The sequence below is a fragment of the Amblyraja radiata genome, chromosome 7 (genome assembly GCF_010909765.2).
Source record: "Amblyraja radiata isolate CabotCenter1 chromosome 7, sAmbRad1.1.pri, whole genome shotgun sequence".
Lineage (NCBI taxonomy): Eukaryota > Metazoa > Chordata > Chondrichthyes > Rajiformes > Rajidae > Amblyraja > Amblyraja radiata.
Window position 1 is genome coordinate 45079470 of NC_045962.1, and position 19417 is coordinate 45098886.

The 19417-nt window shown below is 43.3% G+C and overlaps 1 protein-coding gene across 2 annotated transcripts in view; it reads right to left on the minus strand.

Moving 5' to 3' along the window:
• pard3b (par-3 family cell polarity regulator beta) overlaps nt 1-19417 on the minus strand; it is a 1048449-nt gene that overhangs the window by 623167 nt on the left and 405865 nt on the right. For both annotated transcript variants that reach the window (XM_033024356.1, XM_033024355.1), the window contains exon 4: nt 16829-16953. In XM_033024356.1, coding sequence (XP_032880247.1) covers nt 16829-16953 — 125 coding nt within the window. The remainder of the gene's footprint in view (nt 1-16828; nt 16954-19417) is intronic.

Consider the following 19417-nt stretch of genomic DNA (forward strand, 5'->3'; position numbering starts at 1 on the left):
ATGGTTTTGTCATGGAGGATTATTATAGTGTTATAGGACATGAAATTGAAGAGTGCTGATACCTTTTAAATGTATGCTTAAGCGTGAAATCCTTTGTGGTACTTCTTCTGGAGGTTTCAAATATCAGTCTTTTCAGTCAGCAAGGGGAAAATCATCAGTTCTCCAAGCATCCCTGAAGCAGCAATCTAATGGAGTTAGTATATTTAAGGTGCTGAGTAAATAACCCTTGGGATAATTTGTATGACTTTCATAATTCCCAAAAAGTGGTTGATATTGGCAACAGGAAAATACGTGGGTGATGCAATACGCAATGCTTTGTGTCAAGATAGGAACTTTTTTCCAATACTAATTACTTGTTCTCACTGCAGAACACAGCTACCGCAGGCAGGCCTTTGATGAAATGAGAAAAAATCAAACTTTCTGTGAGCCACGGATGTAGCTGGGTTTGTCATGGTTCAGCAGGGATCAGTTCTGTCTCTAATTCGGAGGATCACGAGTTCAACTCGTGCTCCATAAAATTGGTACAACACCTCCTGTCCAGTCCACTTGTAAGGTTCCAACCCGAAACATCGACTGACTATTTGCAGCTACCGATGCTGCTCGACCGTTGTCCGTTGTTTGTCATTCTGGGGCTTTCTATGTGCCATTTGCTGCTTCATATCCTTTAAGGTTAGAGATTCAGGGCTGCCAACTCTCACGCATTGACCATGAGACTCACACATTTCGACAAATTCTCATGCTCTCACGCTGATCACAAATTTCTCATGCTCTGTCAACTGCATGGGCCGCGGGTTTTGGAGAGCCTGGGCGGAGGGAGGGATGGAAGCAGAGGCAGCGGCGGAGGCAGATTCGGACGGGGAGCCGGGGCTGGCGAGTGTTTGCCGGGCTGGTGAGTAGCTCGCTGCAGCTCCGGGCATAGAGCAGCCTCAGTGCAAAAGTCCCAGGCCGTCGAAAGCGTTGCACTGCTGCCGTTAGAGTCTCTGTGCCGAATTCGGCCTGGTGACCGGCATGGATCAGGCTGCGGCTCGGTGCATCCTGGAGGACAACCAGTGGCTGCTGGAAGTAGGTACCAAGCAGTGGGTAGAAACGGTGGAAAATAGTGGCTTTCAAATGGGGGTGGTTGGAGAAAGCATCCTGCTTGCCTGCTAGATTTTCACTCACTGTAACTGCAGGAATAATGTTCCCAATGTTGGGGGAGTTCAGAACCAGGGGTCACAGTTTAAGGATAAAGGGTAGGCCAGTTAGGACTGAGATGAGGACACATTTTCCTCACCCAGAGAGTTGTGAATCTGTGGAATTCTCTGCCACAGAAGGCAGTGAAAGCCAATTCATTGGATGTTTTCAAGAGAGAGTTACATTTAGCTCTTGGGGCTCGCAAAATCAAGGGATATGGGGAAAACACAGGAAAACGGTACTGATTTTAGATGAACAGCCATGATCATATTGAATGGCAGTGCTGGCTCGAAGGGCCGAATGGCCTATTGCTGCACCTATTTTCTATGTTTATATGCTTGAATATGGCAATAAAACTCAACCACTTGATTTTGAAGCATTCATGCATGGTGGAGGTATAATGTAGTCATAGAGTGATACAGTGTGAAAACATGCCCTTCGGCGCAACTTGCCCACACCCGCCAACATGTCCCAGCTACACTACCTGCTTTTGGTCCATATCCCTCCAAACCTGTCCTATCAGTCTAACTGTTTCTTAAATGTTGGGATATTCCTGCCTCAACTACCTCCTCTGGCAGCTTGTTCCATACACCCACCACCCTTTGTGTGGAAAAAGTTACCCCTTAAAAAGTTACCTCTTAAAAATACTTCAAACAAAAAGCATTGAAATCATACTCCTACAATGCACTAAAACATGATTTTAATACATCAAATTTCAAAAAGTCCCTACCATGGGAGGGGGCACACCCCCCTCCCACATCCTCTCCCCACTCGGTTGCTCCACTCCCTCACCGGGTACCCCCTAGGCAAGTGATCAGTGATCGCTCAGCCCCCCCCCTCTTTCAAAAATGCTCTGTGGCCCCTGGTTCAGACAGAGCACTGCCAGATGGGGAACTTAGGCCAGTTGTCCGTGATGTCTGGATCCCAATGCTCAGCGCTTCGTGTTTCGGAGTTGGCTAATGTTATTGATTTGTAATTAGTTGACAAAACCTTAATTTATTAATGTCCAGGGGGATGGGATACGTGTAATATTAAAATGACATGCAAGGTGTAAGGCTGTCCGTCACAACATACAGCCCCGATAACCCATTATTTCCTTCAGTATAATATTGGGAAGGTAGCACTATTGTCATTTGCCACTCAACTATTATGTTTGTTTACCTCACAGACTATTTCTAAACCCCCCACCCCAAATTACTTTGGCAGGTTGAATAGAAATGTCCCCAATCTCGTCATTTTATTAATTGAATGTGTATATGAACATCCTCAAGGAGCGTAATCAGATGGAAACTGATTCAGATGCGATGTTTAAGAGCTTGTTCAAAGAAGGGGCATATTTTAAAGGAATGACAGATACTTGCAGGGGAATGCGTGAGAAGGTTATTATTTGTCTTTAGTTTTAGCTTGAACCAGGACATCTGAAGAATCAAAGTTTAATATAGTAATTGTGCTGATACTGACTCCAACCAACCATGTAATGAATATCATCCATTCCAGAGGTTTTATTTTTCTGATGTCATCTAAACTTCACTTGGATTTCAATCACGTAAATGTAAAAGTAATTTGGAATGGGGAGCATTGGAACAAAAATTAGCCTTCGGTTCATACTAACTGTCTGCATGTTGGAAGGTGCAATCAAAACAAATATATTTTCATCATTGTTGTGTTATGAATACCACAGAAAATATTATGCACTCTCAAGATCACATTTAATAGAATGATATTGCCTAATTATATAGTTATTGAACTTTGCATTTCGGAAAAGTCCCAGCTGAGAGGAAGACAGCAAAATACTGAAAATATTGGGGGTGAAAATGACTTCAGGACAGTTTGTTACGAAAATGAAGGAAATGGTACCAGAATACTTATACAGCTGAGTGAGTATAATTTTATGGATGAGAAATTGTGTTCAACCAATTGATGACTTCTTTGACAAAATAACTAGCATGTTAGATAACAAAGAAGCCAATGGATGTAGCAAATTTTGTTATACAAAATTTGGTCTGTGAAGTGCCCCATAAAAGATTACTGCATTAGACAAGCACCTGTGGACTTGAACGTAATAGGTTAAGTCCAGGGGGTCAGATATGGGGCTTTATGTGTGGGCCAGATATATTGTCAGTGCAGAGGGGCTCGGAGCAAGGCCAAGTGTGCATCCAGAGTCAAGGTCTGGAATAGTTCTAGGTGTACAGTCAAATCTGGGACAATGGGAGTGTTCAGCACTGGGAACCTAAGCAGGTAAGCAGATATGATCAGGGTAGAAAAGGGGGCCAGGTGTAAGGCTGGACTCAGGGTCAGGAATGAGAGAAGGTATGCAACTGGAGTCAGGGTCAGGAGTAGTACCAGGTGTGCAAAGAGACCAGGCACGTGCCGTGAGTAATTATTCAGGGTAGGCACTAGGCAGTCAGTCGACTTTTAAAAATTGTAAAAATCTGGGCATGTACAGAAAACCGTGAATACCCCGCATACGCTCGTAAAAACCGTGCATGTGCAGATCAGTACTATAGGCAGTCAGTTTAAAAAATCTTAAAAACCGCGCATGCGCAGTTTGGTCTCTCCTGTGGGCATGCGCAGCACCTTGCGCGCAGTCCACGGTGCAGAGGTAGAATTTCAGCTGCCTTTACTGCCCGTTGTAAGTGAAGGCTTGAAGCAGCGTCCATGGCACATGAGTTGAACATAGTTACGCGTATTACACGTACTACGGATGAAAGGCACGGGAGAATTATGCCTACCTAAGATCGATTATTAAAGTAATAATCATTTACTAAATACTGAATTTAGTAAATGAATTGGAAATCTTTACTATTTATATTTAATAATTACCTTTTTATAATTTTAGTCAGGGTAGGCACTGCCTACCTTGCCAACCCTGACGGCACGCGCCTGAATGAGACCAGGTTGTTGAACATGGGCTAAGTGTTTGATTACAATCTGATTTCCATACATGAATATATTAAGATCATTCATGTGCTGCACCTGTTGATCAGAGCCTGGCTCTACTGTGGAATGTAATTAGGAATGTAATTTAGCCTAACCTTATTCATAGCTAATCCAATTTAAAGCATAAATATTGCATTCAAGTGTAAGATAAAAGACTTGTTACAGCATGCACCAGATTGAACAATTTCAAGCTGAAAAATGCAAAAGCTCCGTACCAATGGGAGGGGGAACACCCCCATCCCACACCCTACCCCCCCTCCCACCTCTCCCCCCCCACTCCCCACCTCAGTCGTTACGCTCCCTCAGGCTTGGTCTCTCGCAATTTCTCGCTCCTAACTCTCACCCAATGTTGGCAGCCCTGGAGATTGTAGGAGGGCCTCTACAAATCCAAATATTTTGGCATTTTAATAAGTGAAACATTTCGTGCCTCAGGTTGATTTTACAATCTCCACTCTACCCTTAGGGTACTTTTGCATATAAAATACCCACCAACCACACCAAATGCCCATTAAATGCCCAAGTAAAATAGCAATCTCTTGCACAGTGAACTGGAGATGAAACAGGAAAATATTTCCAAATTCTTACGTCTCCTTTTGGAGGTTATAAATATATGCTTGAGAAATAAGTGAAAATGTCTGACCACGGAGCTTTGTCCTATGACTAAGATTATTATGAAGGTTCAATGTCATCCATTTGTAGTTTCAAATTCCTCCTCAATGGGTCTTTTCTTGAAGATGCCCTCATCCTTTAAGTCATAGAGAGGTGCAGCAAGGAGGCAGGCCTTTGGCCCACTGAGTCCTTGCTGACTATTAACCAGCCACTCATAAATTGCCCTATTTTATGCTCTCCACATTCTCATCAACTCACCCCAGGATCTACTGCTCACCTACACACTAGCATCCATTTAACCTACCTTATCTCACATCTTTGTGATGTGGCAGGAATCCCATGCAAACACAGGAAAAATGTGCAGTTCACACCCAAGATCAGGATTGAACCAGGTCTCTGGTGACATGAAACAGCAGGTCTACTAGCTGGCCACTGTGCTGCTTTTCTCAACAAGCAATGGCTTAATAATCATTTGGATTTTCCATGAGCTATTTGAGAAGCATACTTAATTATTTTTTTAACACTTTTCTGGTGTCATAATTGCTAATTGTTTGTTATTACTTTATCAAGAATAATAGAATGATTGATTATTATTGGGTTCTGAATACCTGTTGAATGCTCACCAATCAGGCTTGAATTGGCTTCATGTATCATTGCTGCTGGAACACCCACTCCCCCCAGGGCAGCCTACTCCCAGTGAGTGTACATCTGACTAGTAGTAGAATGGAGAGCAGTAGCAGCTCTTCACTGACAAAACCTCTGGGGCATTAATCATTTCTCAGTTGGCTAGAACAATACCACTCGGTGTACTTGGAGTATATGTGTGCTACAGACAGATGAGGCATAATGGAATTTTAGGGGCAAGATTTAATAGAAGTATCCAAAATGCTTTGACAAAGAGAAACTGTCTTCCCCTTTGCAGGAGGGTCGATACTCACAAGGAAGAAGTGAATTCCTTCATAGCGAGTTGTGATGATATATTAAAGAACTGGTAAAGAAAAGGTGCCAGCAGCAGACTCAATGGTTACATTTGGAATGGACAAATGTTTTAAAAGTACAAGTATGCAGTAATATAGGGACAGAATGCATGATGAATTGGAATAGAACTAATTTCAAGGAGGATGCACAGATACGAAAGGCGGATATGAAACGACTACACTACCTCTTACCTTCTCCATCCCTCCGAACCCCGTCATCCCCCCACAGTACTACCCCTAAGTCTCTCTCTCCACCCCACAGTCAGCCCTTTGACCAACCATCTGCCTATCAATTAACCCTCACCTGTCGACCTATTACCTTCCAAGCTTTGTTCTGCCCCCTCATTCAGAATTCTTCCCCCCATCCCCACCTCCCCTCAATCAGTCTGAAGAAAGATCCCAACATGAACCGTCACCCATCCATGGTCTACTAAGATGCTGCCTGAGCCGTTGAGTTACTCCAGCACTTTGTTTCTTCTCTATGAAAGGCTGAGCGGCTTCCCATTTTTAAGACTCTAAAATAGACTTCAGATTAGCTTATGTTTGAGCATGTTCCCTTGCTTGCAAAAAAGTAAGATACAGGCAGACAGCATGTGAAATCAAATATCACAAAGCACAAAGGAAATCTTTGGGGCATGCCCAGGACAAACATGTAGAATGAATGTACAGAAGAAACAATCAATAGCTGTACTCTCTGTAGAACCAAAGTGGGATACAACAGAGAGATTAATAGCCCATGGCTATCTGGACTACACTTCTTCCCACCCTGCTTCCTGTAAGGACTCCATCCCCTACTCCCAAATCCTCCGTCTACACCGCATCTGCACCCAGGATGAGGTGTTCCACACCAGGGCATCGGAGATGTCCTCATTCTTCAGGGAACGGGGGTTCCCCTCTTCTACCATAGATGAGGCTCTCACCAGAGTCTCTTCTATACCCCGTGACTCTATTCTCACTCCCCAGCCCTCCCACCCCTTGTCCTAACCTTCCACCCTACCAGCCGTCACGTACAACAAATATTCCTCCATCATTTTCGCCACCTCCAACGTGACCCCACCACTTGCCACATCTTCCCATCTCATCTCCTGTCTGCTTTCCGCAGAGGCAGCTCTTTCCGTAACTCCCTGGTCACTTCATCCCTTCTCACCCGAACCACCCACTCTCTGGGCACTTTCCCTTGCAACCGCAGAAAGGCTACACTTGTCGATTTACCTCCCCCCTTGACTCCATTCAAGGACCCAAGCAGTCTTCCCAGGTGCGGCAGAGGTTCACCTGCACCTCCTCCAACCTCATCTATTGCATCCGCTGCACTAGATGTCAGCTGCTCTACATCGGTGAGACCAAGCGTAGGCTTGGCGATCGCTTCGCCGAACACCTCCGCTCGGTTTGCAATAACCAACCTGATCTCCCGGTGGCTCAGCACTTCAACTACCCCTCCCATTCCGAATCCGACCTTTCTGGCCTCGGCCTCCTCCATGGCCAGAGGGAGGACCACCGTAAATTGGAGGAGCAGCACCTCATATTTCACTTGGGCACTTTGCACCCCAGCGGTATGAACTATGACTTCTCTAATTTCAGGTAGTCCTTACTTTCTCCTCCCCTTCTCAGCTCTCCCTCAGCCCACTGGCTCCCCCTCTTCCTTTCTTCTTCCCGCCCCCTCCACCACCCTCACATCAGTCTGAAGAAGGGTTTCGGCCCGAAATGTCGCTCCATAGATGCTGCCTCACCCGCTGAGTTTTACCGAGAGATTATTCAATTCATCATGTCCAAGCTGATTCTCCCCTCACTGGGGATGCTATTGTAGATTGTGATGTTTAACGAAGGTTTCGATGGCGCAGCGGTAGAGTTGCTGCCTCACAGCACTTGCAGCGCCAGAGACTCGGGTTCAATCCTGACTACAGGTGCTGTCTGCACGGAGTTTGTACGTTCTCCCTGTGACCACGTGGGTTTTTCTCCGAGATCTTCAGTTTCCTCCCACTCTCCAAAGACGTACAGGTTTGTAGGTTAATTGGTTTGGTGCAAGTGTAAGTTGTCCCTTGTGTGTGTAGGATAGTGTTAATGTGCAGGGATCGCTGGTCGGTGCAGACTCGGTGGGCCAAAGGGCCTGTTTCCGCGCTGTATCTCTAAAACTAAAAAACTCTCCTGCCTTCAGACACCATCCCCCAACAAACACCCCCACTGCCCACTGTCTCACCATTACCCACTTGGATTATTTGGCACAACCACCCCCATAGTAAAAGACTCACTCACGTGGAAAGTGAGCATATTTTTGTGAGTGAGCATCTCCCATTGGGTTATTCTCGCCTGTCAGTCAAAAAGACTCTCTTCTCATTTCCAGTATATTATAACTAATAATTAAAAGGGCACAATACAAGCGGATTAAAACAAATGCTATTTTTAGCACTTCTACAATTTGCTTCCACAGTGCTCTCGGCGGTGTCTGAAAGGTTAATCTTTAATGACGAGTGACTCCAAGTGACTTCTAGAAGGTTCCTAATCCTCAACCAACTAAATATAATCCTTCTGCTGCACTCTTTCCTTAGATCTGCTAGATGCTATATCACATTGATGTAATTCATTGATTCTTCAAGTGATACAGCCTTTCAAGACATGTACTTTTCACATAGTTCCATAAACCATTGGATTTTTCTTTAACACTTAAGATCAAACTTTTCATAAATATGTTTTCCTAAATATGAGCCATGATGTTATCTAAAAATGGAACAAATGCAAGGAACCGAATAAACACCCCTTGTACTTATGCTTCAGAACATATCTCACAAGCCCTACCTTAATAGTAGTAAATCTTCCATATGTGTTCACTATGGTTCCGTTGTCCCCATTAACTTAGAGACAGAGTATGTTATGATGAGTGGATCACCTCATGTTTCCCCCTCAGACTGCCAACCACCTCTGAAGGCGAATACATTGTTTTCTCTTAGATGGTTGTCTGATATCATAACCCAGCCATTAAAGACCATACAACCACTGGCTAGCAGAGCAGCTACCACCTTGAACAACCTCTCCTCTGTTATCTGCACGAATCTATGAGAGCATCCACTACAATGCAGGACAAAAGCAATCTTTCATAGTACCTCCTATCAGTGAAGCAGATCAAAGGCGTCTCCAGACTCAGGTCCAAGTCACACATCATCTTGAATAGACATAAGCTCTACCCACAACTTTCTGTAACTCCTTATCAAATTGCACTATTGGTAGAGTGCACTCCATAATATTTGGGACAAAGACCCATCATTTATTTATTTGCTTCTGTACTCCACAACTTGAGATTTGTAATAGAAAAAATCTCATGTAGTTAAAGTGCACATTGTCGGATGTTAATAAAGGCCATTTTTATACATTTTTTCATACAGTGTTTATACATAGTACCCCACCATTTCAGGTCACCATAATGTAAGGGACACAGCAATGTCATGTAAATGAAAGTAGTCACGTTTTGTATTTTTTGTTGCATATCCATTGTATGCAATGACTGCTTGAAGCCTGTGATTCATGGACCATTAGTTGCTGGGTGTCTTCTCTGGTGTTGCTCTGCCAGGCCTGTATTGCAGCCATCTTTAGCTTATGCTTGTTTTGGAGGCTAGTCCCCTTCAGCAACATACATGCCCATGCCATAAAGCCCTCACCACCGTGTTTCACAGATGAAGTGGTATGCTTTAGATCTTGGACAGTTCCTTCTCTCCTCCATACTTTGCTCGTGCCATCATTCTGATATAAGTTAACCTTCGTCTCATCTGTCCACAAGATCTTTTTCCAGAACTATGGTTGCTCTTTTAAGTACTTCTAGGCAAACTGTAACCTGTACATCCTATTTTTGCGGCTAACCAGTGGTTTGCATCTTGCTGTGTAGCCGCTGTATTTCTGTTCATGAAGTCTTCTGCGGACAGTGGTCATCGACACCTGACTCCTGAAGAGTGTTTCTGATCTGTCAGACAGTGTTAGCGGATTTTTCTTTATTATAGAGAGAACTCTTCTGACATCAGCTCTGGAGGTCTTCATTGGCCTGCCAGTCCCTTTGCGATTAGTAAGCTTACCAGTGCTCTCTTTCTTCTTAATAATGTTCCAAACAGTTGATTTCGTAATTCTAAGGTTTGGCTGATGTCTCTAACAGTTTTATTCTTGTTTCTGAGTCTCTTAATGGCTTCTTTGACTTTCATTGGCACAACTTTGGTCCTCATGTTGATAAATAGCAATAAAAGTTTCCAAAGGTGATGGAAAGACTGGAGGAAAGACTAGGTGCTGAGAGCTCTCTTATACCTGCATTAAGGAGGCATTTAAACACACCTGAGCAAGTCATGTGTCCCAAACTTTATGGTGCCCTGAAATGGGGGGACTATGTATGAACACAGCTGGAATTTCTACATGGTGAAACCAAAATGTATAATAATGGCCTTTATTAAAATCTGACAATGTGCACTTTAACCACACGTGATTTTCTTATTACAAATGTCAAATTGTGGAGTACAGAGGTAAATAAATAAATGATGGGTCTTTGCCCAAACATTATGGAGGGCACTGTATCTTCACCACTTGGAAGCCTCGCGGCAGTGGGGCCTCGGCAGCGGTGGGGAGGCTGCAACGGTGAAGCCTCGGCAACAGCGGTGAAGCCTCGTGGCGGCGGGGACTTGGCGGCAGCGATGAAGCCTCAGTGGTGACAAAGCCCCAGCGACGGCGGTGAAGCCTCAGCGGCGGAAGCGGTGAAGCCTCGTGGCGGTGGGGCTTGGGGGCGGCGGTGAAACCTCAGCGATGGGAAGCCCCGGTGACAGGGGTGAAGCCCTGGCGGCAGCAATGGAGCCTCAACGGCGGCGGTGGAGCCTCGGTGTTGGCAGTGGTGCAGCCTAGGCAGCGGCGGAGAAGCATCAGCAGCGTTGTTGGAGCCTAGCGGCAATGGGGCCTCGGCGGTGGTGAGGCTTCGACGGTGGTGAAGCCTCACGGTGGTGGTGAAGCCTCATGGGTTGACCTGCAGTCAATGAGAGTGTGGGGGGATTGCCGTGAGAGAGGGAGGGGAAGAAAAATGGGGAGGGAGAGAGGTGAAGGTGGGAGAGAACAATGGACAATGGAGGACCCGGCTTGGGGGAACCGCTGTAGGGGAGGGGAGAACAAAGAAGGCACTGGCGTGCTGTGTAACTTTGTCAGCGCCATAGGTGGCCGCTATTTGCATACCTTGGGTATGCAAGAAAATAATGTCACTGTGCCTTGTCAATGCGACCATAAAGTATTCCATTCCATTGGTCTACCGTTGTTTGTCATCCACATCAGAGATTTGGATGAACATTTTCAAGCCATAATTATTATGTTTTCAGATGACACTAAAATAGGCAGTATCATAGACAGCAAAGATGTTGATCAAGAATTACAGCATGATCTGGAGCAACTGGGTAAGTAGGCCAAGGAATGGCAAATGGAATTTAATTAAGATAAGTGTGCAATGTTGCATTTTTGAAAGTCAAACCAGGCCTGGACCTTCATAATGAATGGTGGAGCCCCAGTGAGTGCTGTAGAATGCAGGGATCTCGGAATACAAGTACATAGATCTAGGAACGTGGCATCACAAGTAGATAGGGTGGCGAGGAAGGCTTTTGGCATGTTGTCTGTCATTTCTCAGGGAATTAAGTATAGAAGTTGGAAAGTTATGTTACAGTTGTACAAGGCTTTAGAGAGGCCATACTTTGAGTATTGTATTCAGTTTGGTTATCCTGCTATAGAAAAGATGCCATTATATTGAAAAGGATGCAGACTTACAAGGATATTGTCAGGATTTGAGAACTTGAACTATAGGGGATTGGGGCGGCTAAATTATTTGGCGCACAGGAGGCTGAGAAGTGATCTTATAGAGAGGAATAAAATCATGAGGGGAATCGATAGGGTGAATGCATGGAGTCTTTTTCCCAGGGAAGGGGAATCAAAAGCTAGAGCACATAAGTTTAAGGATGGAGGGGAAAAAATTAATAGGAATGTGAGGGGCAACTTTTCCACATAGTGTATGATGGACATATGGAATGAGCTGACAGATGAAGTAGTTGAAGCAGATACAATAACAACATTGAAAAAGACAGATAGGAAAATCTGATAAGCATATGCTTTAAAAGTGGGCAATTAAAACTAGCTTAGAAGGGGCATCTTGGACAACATGGATGAGATGAACCGAAGGGCCTGTTTCCATGCTGCATCGCTCTGATTTTATGCCACTGTTCAAGGTAGCTTTCAAAGGGTGACTACAAAAACAGCAGACTTCATAGCAGCACCAGTATCCCAAAGAATGAATCCTTTTAAATATCCACTCTGTTAATTAAACCTGTGGGTGCCAGATTTTCAATCTGTTATTAGTGATATATAAACTGAAAGGAATAAACAGTTTCTATCAACATCCTTCTCAGCCTCAATTTAATTTAATTCTTCCTCGAAAAGTCAGTGCAAGATTTGCTCAATCCCAGTTTTAGCTGAGAATCTATCAAAATAACATCTTCACAAAGCCATTAATAAATGCCATATATAGATCCAAAGAAGTAATAGTTTATTTCCAAAGCAGCCCTCTTAAACTATGTACATATCGAATTGCTGGATGTTCACGATAGTGACATTGTTATAAAGCAGGCTCTCCTGTTCAATCGGAACTCAAACTCAGATAGAATATCATGCATGGGCTTAAAGATACACTATTATAATCAAGTGCCTTGAATAAGGCTCGAGCCCTTAGTCATAAAGCTCAGAGGAATTGCTACAGAGTCGAGGCTGACATCTGAAATGGCAGAGTTGATACTGTGAAATAATTCAAATGGGCTTAAGGATCTTCCTCATCCAGACTTTACTGTATATTCTTGAATTGGAAAGAACTGCAGATGCTGGTTTAAGTTGAAAGTAGACACAAAATGTTAAAGTAACTCAACGGGACAGGCAGCATCTTTGGAGAGAAGGGTCTCGACCGAAACGTCACCGATTCCTTCTCTCCAGAGATGTTGCCTATCCAGCTGAGTTACTCCAGCATTTTGTGTCTACCTTTGTATCTGGCATTAGATGATCTGAATATTGTCTTTAATTATCATTCTTGCTGTCAATAGTGACGTTCCTTCACATACTCCAAGACAAAGAATGGAATGTGCAAAAATGTTCTGGGAATCATCCATATGCTGACAGTCCCACCACAAAGATGTTACAATGGTGGCAGCTAATCATCTCGCATGATAACATGTCCAGTCTGCTGCCAACTCTATGTTCAGTCCTGTGCCAGATACACTGTCACAAGCATTTTAAAATGTTGTGCTTAACTCATTATAAAAATTCATGCAAATGGGATCCAAAATCCAAAAGCAGTTCAGCGGGTTAATTAAAAAAAAGATAGGAACAGAAATGGAAATGGGCAAAGGATGTTAGAAAACAATCAAGTTTCACTATATTGGCATCCATCCAGCTTGATTAATTTTAAAGGAAGCATTTTCCATTCTCTGCGGAACTGTTTCATTTCTGAATTCTTAAATTTTGACAGGATCTCCTGTCCAGTATTCACCTGTATCCCTACATAATAGAGCATGGCTCCTGCTATTGTGCAGTGGATTGGAGGGAAGCATGCAGCTGGAATTACAAGTGCGACTAGTCCTTTTCAGATCAATGCCATAACCTCCTGTAACCTGCCTAGCTTCTCTGCCCAGAGCTGTGAAAGCTGAAGGTGGTTCTGCTACCCTTCAGATGTGCTATAACGGATCCAGGGGAATGAAGAATTTGTCCAAATTCCAGAAATAAATTCCACTCCTGAACAAAAATTCTAAGAACCACTTTGTATATTGAACTGGTCGATTTATGAGGAAACTCTGTGTTTTTCCTGCTCTAGTGTTTTCTTCTGTCATTTTTCTCATTGCTGCTATTCAGTTTGGTTGGAAATGGGAACAGCAGTTTTGAGAAAAGAAACCAAACACAGTGGTATGATTGGTGAAAATGTCAACCCTTTCAAGTTGTTAGCTTTCTATGGAACCCTTGCTGGTTTGCATGTCGGTCAATCAGTTGGCTGAGGTTACTTATTCGAGCCTTTGAAGAAAACTCTGAGACTTTTTATTCCTGCTGTGGACAGATTTGATACAAGATTCACAATTATGGAAGATGGTATATGGAAGGCTTTGCTTGTACAGAAAAGATGTGTGTAAGTTTGACAAATGGAATAATTTTCCCAATTATTCCCTTTTACTGATTAATCTTTGACATCGAAGCGATGTGATTGAGTTATCTCTTTGAACATGAATTTTTGGAAAGTTATTTTAAACATACTATTTTCAATGCGGCAACAGTGAAAGAGATTTTTTTAACATATATTAACACAGAAAGAATATATAAATAACTCAAACAATATCACAAATTTTAAGGAAATAAACTTTGTGGTATGTGATTAATTTAATTTGAGATGTAAATATTACCTTAAAATCACTGCCAATTACAGCAATATTTGCTAATTAATTTCCTGAAAATTTGGCAATTTTGAGCCTTATTAAATCACAGCTCCCAAGAATGGGAGACATCTTTGATTATGCTTGTTGTTCAACTGCATATGCAAACCAAGTTCTCGGCAAGACTTAAACATCACATAGCGAGAGGTGGCAGGTGGAGGTAAATTAGCAAGGCTAGAATTGTTGCTTGTACCTCCCAGCATCCAAGCAAGAAAAAAACATACTTGAATGTCTAGAAGGATACCAACTAACTTCATAATATGGATGTACATGAACTCTTGTTTGCCCCTAACCAGGAAAAGAAGGCATATTTACAGAGCACTTCAGAAGATATTGCTAGGGAAGAGTTAAGATGACATGTATTTTGTGGGGTGAAAGGATGTGGTGGGAATAAAGTCATGGAGTGATTTGAAAACAATGAACATTTTAAGTCACCTTTTCTACCAAGACAGACATTGACCGCAACATGTACCATGGCTGTTTGTAATAACATCTCCCAAACATAGAACTGTACAGCACAGGAACAGATCCTGCAGCCCACAACATATCAATTCCACCCCCACAACATCATGTTTAAGTCACATACAACATTGATTTATACATGCAGCAATATTCTTTATAGTTGCTGTCACAAGATCCTAAAACTTCCAACATATTGTAATAATAAAAGAAAGGAGATGTATTTCCAAGTCAGGGTTGTGCATGACAGAGGAATACTTGACATAGAGTTGTTCTCATGGTCCTGCTGTCCTTCTCTGAATTACTGCTAGATGTTGCAGGCTTGGGAGATGTGTCCCGAACAGACATAGTAAATAACTGTCATTTTTGGTGCACCCTTTCCAACTTAATGACATCCTTCCTATAATAATCATAATCGTAATCATACTTTATTAGCCAAGTATGTTTTGCAACATGACGAGGAATTTGATTTGCCATACAGTCATACCAATAAAAAGCAACAAAACATTTTAACACCACAGTGACTCCTCCACATTCCTCACGGTGATGGAAGACAAAAAAAAGTTAAATCTCTTCGCTTCTTTGTTCTCCCGCGCTAGGGGGCCTCGAGTTGACAGGACGATCTTGGCTCCCATAGCCGGCGGTCGGGTCCTCCGCATCGGGGCAATCAAGCTTCCACATCGTGAGGATCTCGGCTCCCCCGCGTCGGTCAATCAGACCCCGGGTCGGGGCTGGTCGAACCTCCTGGACTTTGGAGCTTCCCGACGTCAGTATCTAACCGAGACTGCGAGCTCCTCGATGTTAAAACCCGCAGGCCGCAGTTGGGGCGTTGATCCCAGGCAAGGGATCGCAGGCTCCAATGGTAAGTCCATGGCCCCGCCATGGGGCTCAAAGTCAGTCTCGAGCAAGGCCGCCAGCTCTATAGCTGGGTGACCAGGGCTGCACACAGTACTCCAAGTATCGTCTCACCAACGACTTGTACATCTGCATCATGATAACCCAACTTTTGCACTCAATATCCTTCCCAATGAAGGGAAGTGTGCCAAATGCCTTCTTCAGCGCACAGTCCACCTGACGCACCACCTTTAGGGAACCACACATGTATTCCAGATCTCTCCATTCTGCAACACTCTCTGGGGCTCTTCTATTTATTCATCTTAAAGTAAAACCCAGTAACAGTACTAAGCACCTATTTTAAATACTTGGTCAATCCACAGTGGTTACCTCAAGTTCATACCATAAACCCTCCACCGGTTGTCCCCCATGTCAATATCACAGCGGAGCATAGAGGAAGTAGGTGTTGTTGTTTGGAAGAGAGGGTCAGAGCAAACTTACTTTTAGAACAGGCACAGTTAGCGGGTTGGGGGAATGTTGGAAGAAGGCAGGTGGAGGTTTAGCGTGAAGACAGCCACTCCTTAACTGGAAACACATTGTGTCTGTCTAGAAACAGACACTGAAGTCAGTGGGACAATAACTCAAGCCCGCAAGCCCAGGTAATATCCTGATGAATCTCTTCTGCACCCTTTCAATCTTAATGACATCCCTCTTACAACTGCTGACCAGAACTGCACACAGTACTCCTAGTGTGATCTCACCAACATCTTGTACAGCTGCATTATGATATCCCAGCGTTTATATTCAATACAGTTCCTAGTGTAGAGAAGCGTGCCAAATGCCTTCTTCACCACACTGCCCAGCTGGCTCACCACTATTAGGAAGCCATGCACCAGTATCTTTAGATCTCTCTGTTCTGCAAAACTTTCCGGGAGAGCGCAGCACACAAACCAAACCAACATTAAATCTGTTAAATCGCAATTAGTTTAATACCATTACATTTGAAGTGTAAATAATTTTTAACCAATTTTCTTTGAGGTCCCTATTAAATAGTCAAGAACTCCATTTTTCCCCAGTTTTTAAGAACACAATTACATTAGTGCCTAATATTTGAATTACACTTTCTGGCATCAGAAAAAGAATAAAACTTTGCAATTCTTCAGTTCAAGACGTTCTCTTAGCAAACAAGGCAACTTTGAACTGAAAAATGATCCTGCTATGCCCAAGAGGGTTGCAAACATGACTCTCATTAACGTTCTCCATGGTGTCCATTAACTCCTGCGTGCTAAAGGTTAACTGGATCCTTAGTTCTTAACATCAATACATGAATCTCCACACCCACTCCCACCTCCCCCCTTCCCCCAACAGCTATGCTATGCTTACTGTTATGATTGGCTTCACAATCAGGTTCCTGTTATTGGGATCATCAGGTTGAGATGCATCTTGCTGGAACTGAGCGGGTGGTACGAGATGTGGGTCACTGCTTCGCCGTACGAGGAGTGGCGTGCCTGTGGAGAATAGACTTACATCAGCAGGGAATTGCAAAAGTTACAATAACTCATCTTATTAAGACTAATGAATGCTTCTTTTCCCTATATTAAAAAAAAACATAATTAGCTTTTATTCTTAAAATATTCAAACCATTTACATTTTCTTTGGCTTATTCGTAGCATGTTAGGTAATTTGGTTTTATCAAGCACAGATAAATCAAGATAACCAAAAACATTAGAAGCAAGATACAGTATAAGCCTTAATTCCAACATACAGTACAAGGATGGTATAACATTTTAGACTTAATTCAAGGGATCCCTCCCTTGGTTTGGTAAATAAACATATCACCAGGGTTGGTTTGAGTCACAAAGATAGCAAAGTAAGTTAAACCACCACAATCAAATGCAGGACAAAGGGTCAGGGGTTATTAAAATTGGCTACAGTGGCTTTGTCACACACCCCAACCCATTCACAAAAATAAATTGATCAACATAGTTCGGGCACACAATTGTTTGGTCACCATTATTGAACCTGATGCAACTATATTAAATCACATGGAGATTTCCTTCCTGTTATTATTAACCCTCTATGTTCACTCCCTTGAACAGAGGAGCACAGGGCATCTGCCACAGAACCGGTAATCTACAAATCAACAGATTTTAGTTTAGTTTAGAGATACAGAGGGGAAACAGGCCCTTTCAGCCCGACCAGATCCACGCCGACCAGCGATCCACACATTAACACTATGCTATACCCACTAGGGACAATTTTTACATTTACCAAGCCTATTAACCTACAAACCTGTACATCTTTGGATGCATACTATTTAACATGATAATGGAAAGATATACCATTAATATTTCTCCTGTTTAGCAATGATCACCTCTATTCCATCTCTAGACCCCATGCATCAACAAGCACGTCACTCATCTTCTTCCTCAGCCCAAAATTAACCAAATCATACTTCCCGCATTCCCCCAATACACATTCCTAGCAGGGCACATTAACTCACTCTAGTTCTTATTATAGCATATTCATAGTTTGTTGCCCATTTGTTGCTTTTATAATTTATTGCATATTTATTTGTTGTGTTGTTGTGCTGAATGTGCCTGTAAAGCTGCAGCAAGTAAGAATTTAATTGTTCAGATCCCATTACATATGACAATTAAACACTCTTGACTTTCTCGTTTGTCCTCAAATTGGCATTGATGCCCCCATCCTGGTCCATTCCTTCCCGCTAAAAAGTTCACCATTTTGTTTTACATTTCCCTAATCCAGCCATGTTTGTGGTCACTGAAAATAGTTTTATATCTTCAGGTAAATCGTATTCTTCTTCAAAACCATTATCACCACCAAGGAATGGTAGGCATTCAATGGTAGGTTGAATGGGCTGCAGAAGCTGCACCAGGTGCAAGGTCATGGAGACCTTGTTCCAGCCAACCACATGTGGAGGAAGGGTCTCCAACTACATGAACTGGTGGCTGGAGCCACTATGGTGCAGCCAAGAAACTCAGAACTTCATGGATAGCATGTTTAGGGAGTTGATGACACTGCAGCTCAAGTATGAATGAATGTTTATTGGCCAATTATGTACACATACAAGGAATTTGCCTTGGTGCTCCGCTCGAGTGACAACATGACATACAGTAACAATTAAGAATGACACGTAAAACATTAAACATTAGTAATAAAACATTATTGATTAAACATGTGAATTAAATAAAATACCAGAGCAAAAGGAGGCTACAGATTTTTGGTTATTGAGTAGAGCTACTACTTGTGGAAAAAAGCAGTTTTTATGTCTGGCTGTGGCAGCTTTGACAGTCCATAGTCGCCTTCCTGAGGGAAGTGCTTCAAAGAGTTTGTGGCCAGGATGAGAGGACCCAGAGATGATCTTACTCGCTCGCTTTCTGGCCCTTGCAGTGTACAGTTCGTCAATGGGGGGAAGGTTGCAGCCAACAACCTTCTCAGCTGATCGGATGATTCGCTGCAGTCTCCGGATGTCGTGCTTGGTGGCTGAGTCAAACCAGACCATGATGGAGAAAGTGAGAACAGACTCTACGATGGCCGTATAGAATTGGACCATCATTGCCTGTGGTAGATTGTGCTTCCTCAGCTGCCGCAGGAAGTACATCCTCCGTTGTGCCTTTTTGACTGTGGAGTTGATGGTGGCCCCCCATTTCACGTCCTTGGAGATGATGGTTCCAAGGAACTTAAGACTCCACAGATATGACTGTGGTGTTGTTGATGGTGAGTGGGAGGAGGGGAGGGGGAGCTCTCCTAAAGTCTACTATTAATTCCACTGTCTTAAGAGCTTTGAGCTCCAGGTTGTTACAATGGCAACAGGACACCAGCTGTGTCACTTCCTGTATGTAGGCAGATTCCTCCCCATCCTGGATGTCCAATCAGGGTTGTGTCATCCGCAAACTTGAGAAGCTTGACAGAGGAGTCTGTGGAGGAGCAGTCGTTGGTGTAGAGAGA